General features: G+C 39.7%; 2 protein-coding genes and 1 pseudogene across 5 annotated transcripts in view; 2 read left to right on the forward strand and 1 right to left on the reverse strand.

Moving 5' to 3' along the window:
- Positions 1-1,206, forward strand: part of LOC148724517 (uncharacterized) — a 5,973-nt gene extending 4,767 nt beyond the window's left edge. The window contains exon 4 of the mRNA XM_088730920.1: positions 1-1,206. This exon is cut by the window's left edge and continues 625 nt beyond it. Within this exon, the coding sequence (XP_088587046.1) occupies positions 1-499 (499 nt within the window). The 3' untranslated portion in view covers positions 500-1,206.
- Positions 1,207-1,911: 705 nt separating this feature from the next.
- LOC148724518 (uncharacterized) lies at positions 1,912-6,421 on the forward strand (annotated as a pseudogene). Its single transcript, XR_015990866.1, has 3 exons — positions 1,912-2,523; positions 3,207-3,321; positions 3,565-6,421. The product of XR_015990866.1 is annotated as an uncharacterized LOC148724518 (transcript).
- Positions 6,422-6,567: 146 nt separating this feature from the next.
- Positions 6,568-16,941, reverse strand: LOC148724519 (uncharacterized). 3 transcript variants are annotated; one of them, XM_088731586.1, is made up of 9 exons: positions 16,742-16,941; positions 15,413-15,531; positions 14,374-15,042; positions 13,924-14,143; positions 11,882-13,221; positions 10,912-11,055; positions 10,197-10,333; positions 9,379-9,541; positions 6,568-8,611 (listed from the first exon to the last, which is right to left on the reverse strand). In XM_088731586.1, exons 2-9 carry the CDS (start codon positions 15,516-15,518, stop codon positions 8,427-8,429), a joined length of 2,964 nt encoding a protein of 987 aa, XP_088587712.1. In that variant the 5' UTR covers positions 15,519-15,531; positions 16,742-16,941; the 3' UTR covers positions 6,568-8,426. The 3 variants fall into 3 exon arrangements, with proteins under 3 accessions (XP_088587712.1, XP_088587713.1, XP_088587711.1); XM_088731587.1 differs by lacking the exon at positions 16,742-16,941 and having other exon boundaries at positions 10,912-11,052; positions 15,413-15,723; XM_088731585.1 differs by lacking the exon at positions 16,742-16,941 and having other exon boundaries at positions 15,413-15,723.
- Positions 16,942-18,043: the final 1,102 nt, after the last annotated feature.

The raw sequence follows: 18,043 nt of genomic DNA on the forward strand, positions 1-18,043 counted from the left end.
TCCATTTCCTGTTTACTGTAACATGACTGACAAAAGAGGTATTGGAGTGACAATTATCAGTCATGACAGTGAGGACAGATTGCACGTCAATGGAAGGGAATCACATGGTGGCTACCGCCGTGACATTCAGTACTACGACAGCAGCCTCTCCCAAATCAAAGGATTGATAGAAACCTCAAATAGCTGCCAACAGTTCATTAAATATGAATGCTATAATGCTGCAATGCGTCTAGGCCGAATTAGTTGGTGGGTGTCACGTGACGGTGACAAAAAAACCTACTGGGGAGGAGCTAGTGAAGGATGTGCATGTAACGTGACTAACACCTGTCCGATTCAAGAATGGCCTTGTAACTGTGACGCCAACGATGAGGAATGGCGGGAGGACAGCGGTTTTTTGACCATTAAATCAGACCCTCCTGTTATTCAGCTGAGATTCGGTGACACTGGTGCGATTAACGAGGAAGGATATCACACACTTGGAAAACTGAAATGCTACTGACAAACTTGACACTTGAACTTGATTGTTGAGAAAATAGATTTTCCCTCCGCCATGTTTTATAAGTAAGGGGCTTCGCTTCGCGCGATGCGAGTGAATTGCACAACTCTATGAATGAAGGACTCGAAAACGACAAACTGTTTTGTGAACATTTACAAAGATTATGACTCGTCCCATAAGCAGGGATAATAAATCAATTTAAGCCGTTGTTTTTTCTGATAGTTATACCTACACTGCATAGACACATGCAGTGTAAATATAATTATGGACATCATTAACTTTAATAATTTTTTTGAGAGAGTTCTCTACGGCACAGGTAATATCGCATGTTTATTTACATGTTTAACAAAAACATTTCGTCCTCTATTGTATTTCACTATTTTACGTTCAACATCAACTCAGACTTCAAGCTGTGTTCGAAGTTCCAGTGTTATTCATGCAATTTCCAATCAAGTTACTTGAAGACTTTAGCCATGGTTTTCTCAACCAAAAAGCGTTTATTTGCTGTAAGTAAATGCCTTAATGCTCTTCTTGATTAAAATTAACTGTGTAACATTAATTGATAAAAGAAACCGAATATGGACTTCATTCCAATTTGGCAGCTGTTTTTCGCTAAAATCAACATACTGATTTATCTTCAGAAACCTTAAAAATTATTGAGGTGTTAGAATGAAATGTTCCGTAATGTTCTCTTACCGGGAAATTGCTCATGAATGCTTAGAAGTGGTCGGGATACTTGCCTTTTTCCAGCGATGTGTATTTTTCTCGAAAAAGGAAGTTATGAATACCAAAATCATCATAAAGGCAAGGGTCTTACTGTGACAACGAATGACTACTCCATAAATTTTTCACAACTGGTTGAAAAGAACTGTCCAGAGCTAACACTGCTAACTTTTCATTTTGCCATTGCACGCACTGGCATAGAGGCAAATTCACAAAACGAAGAGAAATGAAGTTCTCAGCAATGAAATTATCGGTACTGCTTTTATCTTTAATTCTGACGTTTATTTATGCTGCATTCCAGCAAGGTGAGTAAAGTGGCATAAACACCACGCAAGGCTTTAATTTTTTCGAAACTACTCATCACAAATCTTGTTCGACCTCGCTGATCAGATTATTTGCCGGCTTAAATTCAGGCTGCCTAACGTTTCATCTTAAACGGTGTTATAAAACGACCTTTCAATTTTAACGTTTTAATGAGCCAGATTAATAATGATTAAAAAAAATGATGTGTTCTTGAAAACAATTGCAACAAAGTTACAATCGCTTTTAATTTAACGACTTTCAAAAATAGTTCATTTTTTTGTAGACCGTTTCAAATGTAAAGACAGATTTCCTTGCCCTATATTTGAATTTAACTCCTAAAATTTTAGCGCTATTATATTTATGTGGCATGAAACGTAAAGGGAGAGGGGGCAGGAATGACAATCTCATATTTCCCACGGTCTCCTGTCCCTTCTTCCCCAACCAGGGACGTGGTTTAATACTATTTCTGTTTAGACTTGTCTGCCAGTGGTGGATTGATCTTTAAATTTGCAATTTTTTACTCTTTCTTTTCCACAGTACTTCCTATTTATTAATTCAAAACATAACATTTAGAAAACTTTGATATTCCTCATTCATTACTTCATAAAGCTCAAAATCTAGAAAATGATATGTAACCGGCTCATCCCTGTCTGCCTTCGCACATGACAGGGAGTTACAAGATTGATTATAATTGTAAGCGCTTCGAGACATTTGCAATGTGTTATCCCATCCTATTTTTTGTCTTAGACGAAGATTGTCGACAACTGGAGATGAATCAGGCAGTCACGGGCTTCTTTCTAATTGGTCACGTGTTCAAGACCATGGAGACAGAATGAGCCAGTGCCTGCGAAGTGAATTGTTACGCGGAGAATAACTGTATATCATACAATCTAAAACCTCTTCTGGATGGGACATATTTGAGTGAATTGGGTGATTCCGATGATGTTGCTCATCCATTGAATATGAGATACAGAGATGGAGCTATTTACAAATCATTTAAGGTGAGGGTGAGCCGCCGTTATTCGAACTCTGGGATGTAATTCGAGAAATTTCAGAGGAGAGTCCTGATAAAATGCAAGGCCCAGTTGTTCAAAGTGCGGATAACGCCATCCAACGAATGAAATGCTATCCAGCGGAAACGTTTTGACCAAAACCCACCATACCGTCCCAGGGAAAGCAAGTTATTTAGTGTATAGCCTTGTCCAACTTGCAAACAACCGGGGCCAGGCATCGATGGGATTCGAACCCATACCTAATAGCAACTCCATTGCCTTTGTACTGAATTAAGGTCCATACCAAATCCACGTGGCAGGAAATTAATAGATAAAAGCGATAATGGAGTACGTGGATGTGAGGATTAAAATTCAATGCATTGATACATACGTGGATGCATAGGTGATAAATGCATTGATCCCTGCCTGCATCGGTGACGAAAGCACAGCTGACAGACGATTGCCTGGATAACTCGTTTAGCGACCTCCTGGATGTATGAATGCATAGATCCAAGGATCAGGATTGCATCTGCGGCTGAGTGTATGGACGCAATACATGCATGCAATTTAAATGCAAAAGTGCATAGATACATTGGTGTCAGTCGTGCATAAATGATTTTTGTATCAAAACCAAACACGCTTTGCGACCGTACCTTAGACCCAACAGTAGTAATTTATGCTTTATCTTACAGAACGTTTGTTTTAAAAAGCCTTGCCCAGTTGCCCAGAGTTATCAAACTGGCTTTCCCCGTAAAGGTTATCATTGTGTGTGCAGGAATGGGCTGATGGGACAAAACTGTAATGAAGGTAAGTTGATCAACTGATTCGTCTGTTTATTTATTTACAGCAAGTCTCCGCAGAGGTTGTTTAGAAGCAAACCAATTAGTACTTTAGTAGAGTACTGTACATCTTACACTGTTGCTGGACAGTGAAAAACACCAGTAATGCCGGTAAAATTGAACAGAATAAGTCATTTGCATTGAAGCAATAGATGATTATTTTAGTTTCCGACTTTGCAATCTTTTTAAGAAATGCTGTTTTTGATTCTAGGACTTCCATCAGTACAAGTTCGTCTTGATAGAATCGAAACTGTGGAGGGTAGAAATGTTTCCATGACTTGTAACGCGACTGGTAATCCGTTGCCACATTCAGTTACATGGAGCAAGGCTCAAGGATTGCTGCCTACTTCAAGAAGCTTCGTAAATGGAGGAAGTCTAACCCTGTCGAACGTCTCTAAACAAGACAGTGGTTCCTATCTGTGTGCTGCCACAAACATTCGGGGCAGCAAATCATCTGCACTTCACCTCCGAGTGTATTCAACTCTCAAATTCACCATCAAGCCGCCGTCGAATGTAACAGTGAAGGCCGATGAAAGTCTCACGCTGCCTTGTTCTGCCTTTAGCGACCTGACACCAACGATGTCGTGGGTATTTAATGGCACCTCGTCATTACCCTCAGGCGTAGTTATTGATTCCTCCAATAACTTGACAGTTTCATCTGCTAACTTCACCCATAATGGTTCATACACTTGCCGTGCGTCTAATGCAGTCAGCTCAATTCAAACAAATGTCATTATTTATGTCAGTTACCCGAAACCTGCACCAAAGTAAAGGTCAACATCAGCGACGTCAGTGGTAATGACTTCATTGATCCTGACGGTATTCTTGGTGAGAATCCATTTCCTGTTTTCTGTAACATGATTGACAAAGGTGGTGTTGGAGTGACAGTTGACAGTGATGACAGCGAGAACAGGACACATGTAGATGGTTTTGAGCCGGTTGGTTCATATTCCCTCGACATCGATTACAACCCCGTCAGCATTTCTCAATTGAAGGTTCTAAAATAACTTTCCACCAACTGTCAACAGTTCATCAAATACGAGTGCCTGGACTCTAGGATTAGAAGGAATGAATATGCATGGTGGGTGTCACGTGACGGTGAAGAAATGACCTACTTTGATGGGGCAAGTCCAGTATATGATGGCTGCGCTTGTGGAAAGAACGGCTCGTGTGTTAACCCATCGTGGGTCTGTAACTGCGGTGGGAATAAACAAACTTGGCGGATGGACAGCGGTCTTCTAACAAACAAGTCCCACCTTCCCGTCATTCATATGGGGTTTGGCGATACGGGACGCTATTATTACCAAGGTTTCCGTCCCGAAGAAGGATACCACACTTTGGGAAAATTAGAATGCTCTGGAATGAATACTTCGCCTACGAGTCGTTCTCGTCAAATTCTCAGATCATTTCGCACACGTCTCAGGTCAGTTCGTTGACGTTTCATAGTTTGTTTAACAAACGTTTCAGGTCATTCACGAACGTCTCCTCTTTGTTTTGTCTTCTTCGTAGAAGTGACTAATAAAATCCTGTACAATCAACAGACGGTATAACGTTGGATGTTGTCCTTGAGTAGCATAGTGTTATAAAGTCAGAATTGCAAATCAAATGAAGCCAGGTATGCTACGATCATTTAGTTTTCCAAGCTTTCGCCGATCTACGGCATCATCAGGGAGGAGTGTTCTGAACTCAAAGATCCTTAATTCTAACTATAGCATTTACCCTGACTATATTTATTTTCTGCATAGACCTATTTCTACTGCAATTACATACCAGTCACTTTCCTGTCCTATTGTCTGCTGAACCTCTATCATCTAGCCTAACACCTCGCTTGATATACTCTTCACTTCAAAGATTCCATGTACATTCCCTGATGATGCCGTAGATCGGCGGAAGCTCGCAAAACTAAATTATCGTATGGCATACCTGGCCTCAATCGACTGACAGGTCTGACTTCATACGGTACAACATTAGGGCTTATCCTGCACTGCCTGTTTTTTATACGGGAACTCTTCGACTGCACGCTGTACGTGAGGCCTAGGTTGTCCATAAGTTTTCTTTTCCCTCTTCATCTTTTCATACGATCCATTAAGATTCCTGATCACTTCAAGTGCACCTCCGCCAATGTCATCTACTGTATAACTTGCACTTATTGCAAAAAGGTATCCATTGGCAAAACAAGAAGACGACTAGGTAACCGATTCCGAGTAAACTTTCGCGATGTAGAGAGGAGTGACAAGGACGCATCAAAACCAGTCGCTAGACACTTCAATCTTCCTATTCATTCTAATCAGTGTATGGCAGTCTGCGGCCTTTCCTTACATTATGGCAGCTCGGAAAGCTGCAAAACTCTTTAACAAAAGTTTGTCTTTCGAATCGGTACTCTTAATTCCATACGTATCAACGATACCTATGGAAGTATTCCACTGATTTATTCCTGTTTTTCTCGTAACCATGTTCCCACCTATAGCGTAGCGTAGCTCCACTTTCTGCATGTAAACACACACAATCCACAATTCCACCATTCGTCCTAACGAAAGGGCCAATGCTCGAAACGTCAGCTTTTAAACCCTTTACGGTGGCCAATTTGCAAAATCAACTCAGTTGATAAAATCAATTTACGCTATTACCTCCACCAGCGCAGTACCATAGTTTCTTAAGAAACTTACCCCTTTTATCAACTTTCAGTTTGTATTGAAACAACCTAACTCTGTTAAGACTGTTAAACTTTAGCCAAAGGATCTATATGAGATGTCAGCGAAATGCTCCGAGACGTTGGCGAACTGTTCGTTAATATAACGAAACTACTCGTACACGAAACGACCGTTTCCCAGCGGACGACTGGGATGGACGTTACAACGGTTTTTAACTCTACCAATCACAATTTGGAGTGCACATCAATATAAATTCAAAGAAGGTTTTTTTTTCCAATAGATAACTACTGTTTGACGGAGGAATAAATGAGTGATTAATGATAATAATTCTACTTATTTTGCGTAGAAATTGTGAGCGCAATGTAGATCATCGAAAAACACACACAATATAGTTCAGAATTCTGATTCAAGTTAGCGTCATTTACTTAACTCGTTGTTATTATTTATTTTTTGTGTTTTTTTTTTTTATGTTCAAGTTATCTTGTAAAAATGGATTTATATGCAGAAGAGAATATACTCTTGATATGCACCGGTGTGCTATACGCATGTGATCACTCGTATCACAACTTTCTGTTCATTGTAGGCTACCCTTCTAGACTACCAATTTAGGCTGTATGCGGCTCAGCCTGTACATATTAACCCTTTGAACGTTAGGAATGTCTAGCAGCTAGTTTCTGCTTACAGTTTCAACCCTGACTCACACATAAAGGCCACGAGAATAACACAAATAACAACTTACTTAAGAATCTATTCATTTTTCAACAAACTCTCCTCGCCAGTGCCAGAGGAAATGAGTCGATAACAGTATGGAGAATATGCATACCGATGTTACGGTGTAATATGCTCCCCTAAACTGTACTGTACTGTTCATATTATTACCTTAAGTGGGGCCGGGGTAACAAGAATTCCTCGGTTTTCCTATCGCTTTTCTTTTCGCCGTTCGTGTAAAATTCTTTGGGTTAGGAATAGACAAAAAGGAATTGATTACTCCCATCTCCCCCTCTTTCCCAAACAAAAATAAAAGGCCTCCACCCGTAAATCTTCGTTATGCAAACAGAGGTATGTTTTGGGAAGTACCTGACGATCAGACCCAGACATACGGAGCCCGGTCTTTCTCCGTAGCTGTACCAACTCTTTGAAGTTGCTTTCCATTAAAAAATTAAAGTGTAAAAGGTTTTTTTTTTTTTAGAAAACTCGAAACATCAGTTATTAAGTTTATTGCATTGTTTTTTTCAGAAGTTATATATTTCTTTATTTCTTTCATCTGAAAAGTGCTCTGAGATTACGTACCTGTGCCCCAAAAGAAGTTTTTACTATAATAATTATTATTGTTATACACCGAATTGAAATATGGCGTCCAATTTGAATTACCATCAATTGTAGACTTACTAGCCTCGTCTTCACGTGGAAACACAAAAGGATTATCACATGTATGAGTGGCTAGTAAGTCCAGAACAATGGCAGTTGAAATTGGACGCCATATTTCGATTCGGTGTATTATTATTATAATTATTTTTTATCATTACACACGTCCCCCGCAACAAGCAGGTCAAATTCCCGTTAGGGTACCCCTGCCCTTCAAGGATCAGAGATCAGCAAACAAACTACACGAACAACTCAGTGATCTTAGCCGGAAGATAAATACCGAAGTACATTCTGTCTTTACAAGCCGCAAGATCAAAGATGAGCTCAAAGCTAAGGAACTTAAACCTCCAATTGTCAACCAGCAAAACGTTGTATATCTCTTTAAGTGTGATCTGTGCGATACAGATTATGTCGGCTTTACAAGCCGACACCTACATCAACGTGTGGAGGAACATAAACGATCGGTAATCGGCAATCATGTAAGAGAACATGGAATCGAACCATGTGAAATCGCAAAGAACTTTAGGGTCCTGAGGAAATGCTCAAACAAGTTCGATTGTTTGATTTTCGAAATGCTTCTTATTCGGGACCTTAAGCCAAAAGTGAACAAACAGAGCGATTCTATTCGCGCGAAGCTGTTTGCTTAACACTTCATATTAATTAATTTTCATCCTTTTCACCGCTTATCTACACTTCGTTTTTGCACTTTGTTATTAGTTATTAGCTTTATTGTTTATATGTAAATACTTGGTTTTTACCTTCATTCTACTGTTTCAGAAATCGTATATATGCGGAAAAACTCGTGAACTCTAACTTGAAAATGACCGTGGAGCCGTCGAAACGTCGTTCATATTTTTTATCGCTCGTTTTTATCACTAAATTATTATCATCATTACCAGTACGAATACCAATTCGAACTTTACGCGCCCTCAATTGAGCACATTTTAGTTCTGCTTGTCACTTTAAGTTAGGTACATCAGACTAGACACGCCCGACACTAAAGGCTGCAATATCCATCTACTTGTTGTTTAATTTGTTTTAGTTCCTTTGCTTTTTTTTAGATGTAAGTATCTCGTTTATCTTGATAATCACAAGTTACATTGGCAGTGGACTGCAGAGTACAGTTGGAATGCATCTGGTCTCGGTTCAATGCTGGCGGTTTCTTTGTCGATTTGTTCAGTTTAACTCTGCACAACTCTAGAGCTCTTCCACTCACAGCGAATGCCAGAAAAATAAATAGCCCTATTAATTAAGAAAAGGAGCAAAATTCAGGAAATGTAGGGGGATGACGGGTAAACCGCGCTTATTTCATAAAACACCCACCGAACTTCTTTACACCTTAGCTACTGTTCCTCCATTTAATTTTCTTTTTAAGTTCAAGGGCTCTGGCTCCTGAAAATGATATACCCTTAATGTATGATCCCAAGGGAAACAGTTAGTTTTGTTTTTCCGGGAGTCCTGATGTTTCCCTCAACTTCGTTTCGGGAAACATCACAACTCAAGGAAAGACAAAACTAACCAGTTTCCCGCGGGACCATACATTAAGTGCTTTGTTATATATTTAGACTTTCCCTTAAACAATCATATGGCAAAAGCATGCGGTTATATTCGGTGCGCGGGCAACAACTGCGCAATTGTATCCCGATCGGGATACATTTGACTTGGACTAGATCAGGGGCACGTGACCGAGAATCAATCATTCACAGTGCTCGTTTTTTTTAGTGAAATTATCGGCATATAGCAATGTGATGTACCTCAAAAAATGCTTAGATGTTTCGGTAAGAAAAGCATGAACTCCGTATGAATGTCTACGTACACGAGTAAACTTCGTGGCACAGAATTGTCACAAATATAACTAAAAAATATTTACCAAAGTGAAGATGAATAGAGATGGAAATCTACCAAGCCGCGAAACGGCAATGGAAAATATCCATCTTTTTCAACGACACTGAGATCGATACCAAGAGGAGAGACAGAAGAAGTAAATACAATGGTAAAAGAAAACCTGCCTTGAAGACTGTTCATAATCACATACGGGTACCATAGCAACGACAATGCCTTCACATTCGCAACAATTCCAAGAATCCAAGTCAAGCCCACAACTGACACCATTTTGACGCAAATTACAGCCACACTGTTGCTTTGTCGCTGATTGGTGATTTGTTGAGTTTCCTTTAAGAGAATAATAAATAAATATTGAGAGCATATTTCAAAGTGATCCTAGCTAGATTGCTCTAGTTTTGCTTTACTTCGCTCTGGGACTGGTTATCACCATCTCAACCAATCAAATGAATGGTCGCTGGGATTTATTTGGTTTTGGGTTTCGACACTTCTTTGAAAACTGTTCTAACAAAGAAAATCATTTACAACAAGTTACATTATTCACTAATTACCACTTAGTTTTCCAGCTGTTCGTTATATCAATAAAGAAATACATCATGCATTTCCCGAACACTAAGAAAGAGTAGTATTTCCCATTGATGGTTATTTTGACCTGGCAACTTTTGAGAGTGACAAGCATCTAATTTCTCCTCACAGGGTCACCACTAAATCAAATATTAAGGTCAGGAGAATAAAGGAAATGATCATCAACAAAAGAAGCTGTTGACTATAACAGAAATTCTGTCCATCAGTACCGTAGGACTGAATCCAACGAGTATCACCTGGCTCCTTAGCGCCTCGTGTGAGAAAAAAAAATTACTTCATATCTCTTTGGTACCGAAAATATGCATACTGATATCGGTTAAATCTTTCAGTAAACTTAACTTCTTCTACTAAAGGGTAAAACGTGGTTAAAAGAAAAAACGTCGATCAAATCTGCATATACCTTTCGTGTTTTGACGATGCGACTCACAGTGTGTCCGAGTGCCAATAGATTGAAGAGCAGGACTAGGGCGACAGGCACAACAAACGAATAAAGCTTGGCCAGTGGCTGAGATATAAAACATTCCTCTTTACCTTGTCCTATTGTGAATATAAGAAAATCACAAATTCTTAATCCAAAAGGGTTATCAGTAAGAGAGGAAAATGATATTTTGAGACCGCACATAATATACCGCCAAAGTGAGATGTTGGAGGATTTTGATTTGGACACAATGAAATTTTACCTGTTCTCCCAATAAGGCTCTTTAATATTCTTTTGACTTCTCTTCCCTGCCCTCCCCCCCCCCACACCCTCGTTGGTAGTTAATTGGCAGTCAGTTTTCTATAGTCGCACCCTTCATACTATGTTAGCAACTGCTGTTCCCCTTCCAAAGAAGACCATGTGATCCCACAAAAGTCCTTCGTGTCACCACCCAAGCGAAAAAAAGTTCAAATGATTGGTCCCTCATATGGGTATGGAAATGTACTCCCTAACCAAAAGCAATAAACTAGAGCTTTAACAAAGGTCAATTTTTCTGCACCCTCAATGCTTTAGAAATGCAAGGAACTCGCCAATAACTAATTTTATAAACATTCCCTACCTACAAAGAATCAACGAAAGCTCCGATGATGGTTTATTCCTCAATGGCATCAATAATTTAGCAATGCAAAAAACTCACCATATCCGATAGCTCCTCTTTGTATATGATCAATTACGACACATGTGACAACAATCACAGCCGGAACTCCCCAGGCATACACACAGTACACCGTAAGACGTTTGTTGTCGCCATCATGTAGATTCGCTGCAACTCCCGATCCTTCTTTTGAAATAATGATAAGCGCGATAGGACCAACTTAGGTTATGGTATTAACTTAGTGATTTAGTAGAGGGCTGAATCGGGAGGTTACTGAGCTATATCAGCGAAGTACGGACCTCGCTTGCTACGGACCTCTCTCTCTCTCTCTCTCCCTCTCCCTCTCCCTTTGGCTGCTATGGGGCAGAAATCTGTCTTTCAAACATCTCGAGGAATTGGGACTGAGTAAAGCCTATTCATAAGAGTTAACTTTGGGGGGAACACTACCTCTTGAAGAGCTTACCAAGATTCTCTCCCATGAAGCTATTGCAAGCATTGCAAGGGTTACTCGAAGGGATGATAGACCATCGCAATATACCTAAACCGTTACCCTCACACCCACCCCACCCTGGAATTTCGTCACTGTTGCATTACCCGCTCCTGGCTGGAGGGGGTGATGCAACAGTCAAGCATCTTGTCCAAGCACCTCGAGGAATTGGGACTGAGTAAAGTCTATTCATAAGAGTAAACTTTGGGGAGAACACTACCTCTTGAAGGGCTTACCAAGATTCTCTCCCATGAAGCAATTGCAAGCATTGCAAGGGTTACTCGAAGGGATGATAGACCATCGCAAGATGCCTAAACCGTTACCCTCACACCCACCCCACCCTGGAATTTCGTCACAGTTGCATTACCCGCTCTTGGCTGGAGGGGGTGATGCAAAAGTGAAGCATGTTGTCCAAGCACCTCTCATTTTCAACACATCTTCGTAATGCAAGCGATAAACATATACAAGGTTCGTACCCTTTTTCAGAAAATAATTTCAAGGACTCTTTCAGGAAAATGAACTTACTTAACGGAGCAAAAATCCGATGCACATCATAAGCCATTACGCTCATCCAAGTAAAAGAAGAGAGAACAAAGAAATGGAGTAGAACTGCAACTGACAGACACGTCTCGGGATCTTTAATCTCTCCTCCCGCAAAGAAACAACTCTGATACAGCAGAAGAGAAATGGCCAAGTTTATAATGATTTTCCCCGGTAGGTTGCGGAGCTCAGTAAACATGATGTATGTCAAAAGCAGAAGAATTAGAGAGACCATCGACAGTATGGATCCAATAAAAGTGAAAAGCTGCAGTGATGCTGGCGTGGCTCTAGTGATCTCAGTCCACTGATAATCGCGCTTCAAATCTGTACCAGTAAAGTTCCTCGAAAGATTTACACATAACAGTAGTTTATCGTCAATAAATTTGTAGGTGTTGTTATTGTAAGTCTTCCTGTGATGACTCGAATAGATGGATCCGTTGGGAAGCTGCTTGAAATCCGTTTTGTTAAACGCCACAATAGTACAGTTTGGATTCCAAAAGTCTGAGCTATTGCGCTTATCAAGCTGACGGTCGCCATAATCTTCAAGTGAGACAACCTTTTTGCAGCTTGCAGCGTAAGGATCATACAATTCATCACCAGAACAAACTACGGTACGTTCAATCCGTTGAAACACGCCCTGTTTTATCTCATCTACCCGAATCTTGCATTTGGACGTGGAAGTAAAATCAAACAAAATGGTCAATGGTGGAAGATTCGGAGCACTCCCAGATTCACATTCATTTTCGAGATCAACAGGTTTGAAGCCATTACACAATGCGCATTGTGGGTTTCGAAAACGTAGTATACCCGCCGAATTAAAACACACTGGGAAAGCGTACCGCAGGCACTCCATTTGGCAGTGAGATTGGTTTTTTTGTTGACTCACTACTTGACAATCTTGAAACCGAGGAATGCATCGTTTCAATGAGCTTTGCTGGAAATCTTGCGGTGATATGTCCAACGAACAGTTGTTTAGCAAAGTGTTCACATTAGCTAAAATATTCGATGCGGTAAAGTTGAACCATGAAGAGCAGACAAAACTAAGCCTCCAGTAAGTCGTGTTTACAGCTCCATTACATCTTGCACAAAATATGTTTTTATACGTTTTGAGATTGTCTTCGTTGAAAACCGGCAAACTTGTCAGGAGTTCACGTTGATCTTCGTTCTCACATTTTTTTGGCGTTTCGTTTTCTTCCCATTTTTGAGGACATGTACTCCAGACAGCGTAACCGTTGTAAATGGGCCAAAGTAGGTTGTCTTTTAAAGCGAAGCAGGTTTCAGTTGCACTTAAAGTGCTTCTTTCAGGATTCACTTGCGCACGACAACTATGAAGGAAACCATGACATAAATTAGAGAACTTAAAATTCTGACATCACATTAAAAAATTATCAAAAATTGCATGCGTGGTGCCTTTCAATAGAATGTCATAATACCATAAACAAAGTCATCACAGCGCTCAATCACAGAGAGAAGAAACCACAAAGACCCGACAAAAGTTAAAAATAAAAGACAAAAGTTAATTCAAGAAATTGTCTGTGGCGCGGGAAAACATAGTTATGAGCAGGTCGTGGATAGGTTTGGATTTACACCTTATTGACTGTGGAGGTGGTGTAAGTATTCAAGATCATTCGATCAAAAGTGCATCATTCATGCAATTTTGTGCTGAAGGAAGTCGTCTATGGCTAAATCCAGTCGATATTTTCATGTCAATATGGTTGATCAAATCGTTCAATAAATGAAATGTGAGCAGGATAAAAATTTCATGTAAGGTTTACTTGCACGGTACATGAATGTGGTGATTGCACTTTTACAACGTACATGTCTAGTAAAACTCTCTTTTTCGTTCAATGTGACTTGAAATGATTCAGTCAGTAGGAAGCAAATCATAATCAGTAATCATTTATTTACTACCATAAAGAGTGCACACCTTAAAGCAGCCACTGTGACTTACCTTTTTTTGCACTGCGACCTAGTATCATACAACACACATACAAATCAACGAACAATAAAAAAGGAAGAAACCTTACATTACATCGAAGTCGTAGCAGCAGTCACCAAAGCTATCACAAAGCTTGTCACAGTAGCATAGGGGTAAAAACCTACTAAATACGGGTATAGAAACATTTTCCAATCTGTCGTCGTTGCCACAGCGATTTTTGCAGGTAAATCTCTTATATTTATCATAGCTTCGGAAACATCGGTGTATAAAACGCCGAACACTCTCAATCCATTTTGGATCTATGGAGGCTAAGGATGTAAACAAACAAACAATATATTTTTAACTCGTTTTGTAATATACGTTGAACATTTGAGGAAATTAATAAAAACTTCACTCCAAATTCATGGCCACAGATTACTGTCAAGGCATTCTGGAGGGTCCCAAATTTCCTCTTGAATATTACACGTACATAATGTGCTTAAGCAAATGCACGAAAGACTATAGTATTTCCTGAGTGAGACTTGAATTTTTGCCTTACCATTGGTTGAGATTTCATCTGGACTGCAAATGAGGCGTAAAGAATTAAGGATGAAGTATTCAGGGGCAGGTACAGTGGGAGAAACAACTAAAGTGGGTAAAGTACCAACGGTCAGATTCCCGCTGGATGAAGTTGGAGATTCAGAAGATAGTGGAGTCGTCGGTACGGACGTTGATGGTAACTGCTGTAATGGTGATTGTGGCAGTGATGTTGGCAGTTGTGGTGGCGGCCGTGGAAGTGGTGGTTGGGGAGGTAGTGGTCGAGGACGTGGTAGTAGGGTAGGTGCACGCGGTGTTTGGGTGGGATTCCCACCTGGTGGCGAAGGTGGACGACCAATTGAGCAAGAAGATGGTGGGGACGGAGGATTCTCGCCAGACGGCAATGAAGGAGGTGAAGGTAGGTGGTCATCGGCTGAAAGGCCTCGAGATGGAGGCCCACCGCCAGCCAGTGGCTCCCCATCTGGAGGTGGTAATGGTAGTAACGGTGGATTCCCATCAGATGAAGGTGGGGGAGGTAAAGGTGTTACAGGTGGATCCTCATCAGCTGAAAGAGATGATGGAGAAGGAGGTCCACCGACAGCCAACGACTGCCCATCCGGAGAAGGTAATGGTGGTTGCGGAGGATTCCCACCAGGTGACGGTGAAGGAATTGAAGGTAGGTGGCCATCGGCTGGAAGAGATGGTGGGGAAGGAGGATCCCCAACAGACAACAATGAGGGATAAAGAGCCACTGCGCATGCTTGCCAAAGATGAAAACTTACAGTGACAAGTTTTGCACTTTCAAGTCAAAGTAAAATAAGGAATCTAAAACGGTCGAAAGAGGCCCGTGATTAGTTAAGAGACAAACCGAAAAAAATCAAAACTTTGGAAAAATTTCACTTCAGTTTTGACAAAAATCTCACCTTACCAGAGGGCATAAGTCGATATCTTGAAATGGTCTGCTTTCAAAATTTCTACATACCTTTCACAACCATAACTGCATCTGATAAAGCAGGATTGTTAATTAGAATGATAAGATTGTGTTATGTAGCCTGGATTACCTGAGACGCTGCTTTGAGCGCTTTCGACTTCATCGTGAAAAAGGACTGTTGCGTAGAATTCCACAAACAAAGCTGTCGTTGAACGATGTCGAAGAACTAGAAGCATCTTTTTCACACGCCTGAAAATTAATTGAGAAACGGTTTGAACAATATAGATTGCGTATAAGGCTATGTAGAGAATCCTCGAAGCTGAGTTTTATCGAGGAAAATCGTTACGCTTTCTATCAAAATCATTATCCTTTGACAACACGTTAGTCGGTGCCCTCATTCCATCTTGAAAGCAAACCTTATGAGCGTTGTTCTGATGTTTACACTAGGATATGTCTTAGGAAAAGAAAGCAAACAAAATATCAAATGTTATTCACCTTCTTGTCCCAAATGTCCTGCAGTGTTTGGTATCGTTTTACCGGTTTTCATTAAAGTTAAGTTTAACGTCGATGAGTTTCCGATAATTATTGTCATTGCTAAGAGTCTTTTTTTTTAATTTTTAAGCAATTCTCGATAAATCGGCGTACACTACATTTATGGTGTCGGTAATGCATATAACTGAACATAACCATGTGAACACTTTCATGTACAAAAGTGCGCAAACAGTTTTATTGCTTGATCACAGATTGTCAGTAAATCACATGTGAAAACGAAAAGAAAAAAAAAGAAGAAGAAGAGAGTGAGAAAAATGAGACCGAAAGGAACAAAAAAAAAAGGAAAAATAATAGATTCTTGATTGCAAAGATTTTCGAATTTCTTTCCGCAAACCATAATTGATGGGTCCACGTAGGAAATTTCTTATTGCTTCTTATTATAGTATTATGCGTTTGTATACAGGAGGCAATATTGCATTTCAAGGTAATTTATTGCTCTTTTAAAGTGCCTATGAAGTAGTTTTTTTTTTTTGCATAATTTTGTAGCTTATTATGTCCTTATTAAGGAATGACAAAAACAATTTCAAGAAAATAAATTTAAATCGGCTTTTTGGTACCTCTGATGACGTAGTTGGTGGTTCTGGCGCTTTGTTTAAGCTTTTTTTTGTTGTCTTCAGAACCACCAACTAAGTCACTTCCTTTGTAAGATGAGATTTGACCGCGCGCAAAATGGACCCATTTCAGATTGCAAAATCCAAACTTTGAGGTTCAAAAAATAATACAAGAAAGCTCTTTTGGTAGGTCAAAATCGCGTAGCTGTGTTCATCAAGACATAAGCAAACAAACAGGGCAAAAAAAATATTACTTCATAGGCACTTTAAGCAGTCCTCAGATATAATAAGTTCACTATCAAGAAACAGCTGATTCCACTGCAATTCTAACAGCGATATCATTCGAAAAAAGTTACCTTAATGAAACTCAGATTGGATGAAATGACAGCTGCCTTATTCCAAGGTTACAATCTGGTCGGAGCTGACAAAATATGACAATGATTTATTCCTGAATCACATCTCCACAGGGAGATATTCGAAACTTCGGCCCAGGAAATAATCAACTCTTCAGAAGATAATTGCGATATTAAACGCATCGGAAGTAAAAAGATATTTTAATTTGAGGGAAAAAACGAGGAGAAAATTTGTAAACAACGTTTTAAGAGGTTAAAGAATCAAGGTAAGATCTCGGTTTTAAGTTTCAGTAGACCGAGATTTTTGTATATGTAACCAAGAAAAATCATATTGACAATTTCAGACTTTACACTGGTTTAATGATTTGATGAAAACTTATTTACTTTCCTCGCTTCTTTCACCATGGTAAATTATTCCAACATAGCCCTTACTTTTAATCAAGTAAAATTAACAATTTAAGTTCCCCTGCGGGGAAATTTAAACACTTACCTTTTTCAAATGCGCCTTTCTCTTTTCATTGTACTAATTAATTAATCTTGGAAAAAATAGAAAATATCATCTACACGGTTTCTAACCTTGACTTATATCCTATTGGGAGTTTGGCGCCACTCGCTGTTTCGCAATCGTCAGCAAGGTCAACTCAAAATTCAAATTCGGCCGCAAATTGTGAATTCTACGGGAGGCAAAAACACATCAAAGTTCGATCAACTTATTAAAGATAGAAATCGATTTTTCAGATAAGCTGAGCTTATCTAGATAAAAGAGTGCATCCCCGCACAATAGAATAACGAGATTGGAAAGAAATCGTCATCTGCTAGGGGCGCAGCCTCTGATTACTGCTATCTTGCCTTCAGGGTTACAAACTAATGAACGTCAAGTTTATTACCTCCATCATTAGGTCAAGATTCGTTAATTATATTTTTTCAGCCGCTCTGAGGTGGGACCTCTTTACAAATGTGCTGATGAAAGCCAGCTGCAGATGACATTTCTCACACAGCACAATGGTAACTCGTTTTCTAACGAGCTCGACGCATTTTATTGAATCGCGCAAATAAAAATAGGTTTCGACTTCTTTTAATTTTGCCATGTGATCTTTGGGTCTTAAATGGACCAAAATTGGACCCTAATTACCATCTTCAAAACATGTTAATTAAAATTATGAAAATAAAATTCGAAAATGAATTTAAATTGAAAGCAAGTATCCAGGTAAAAGGCTCTTTTTGCTGTCAAAATATAATTTCCCTGATTTCTCACGTTTTGGTAATGTATTCAGGCCTAAGACGTGCTTGACGCGTTTAATCTTT

The sequence above is a fragment of the Stylophora pistillata genome, chromosome 8 (genome assembly GCF_964205215.1).
Source record: "Stylophora pistillata chromosome 8, jaStyPist1.2, whole genome shotgun sequence".
NCBI classification, from domain to species: domain Eukaryota; kingdom Metazoa; phylum Cnidaria; class Anthozoa; order Scleractinia; family Pocilloporidae; genus Stylophora; species Stylophora pistillata.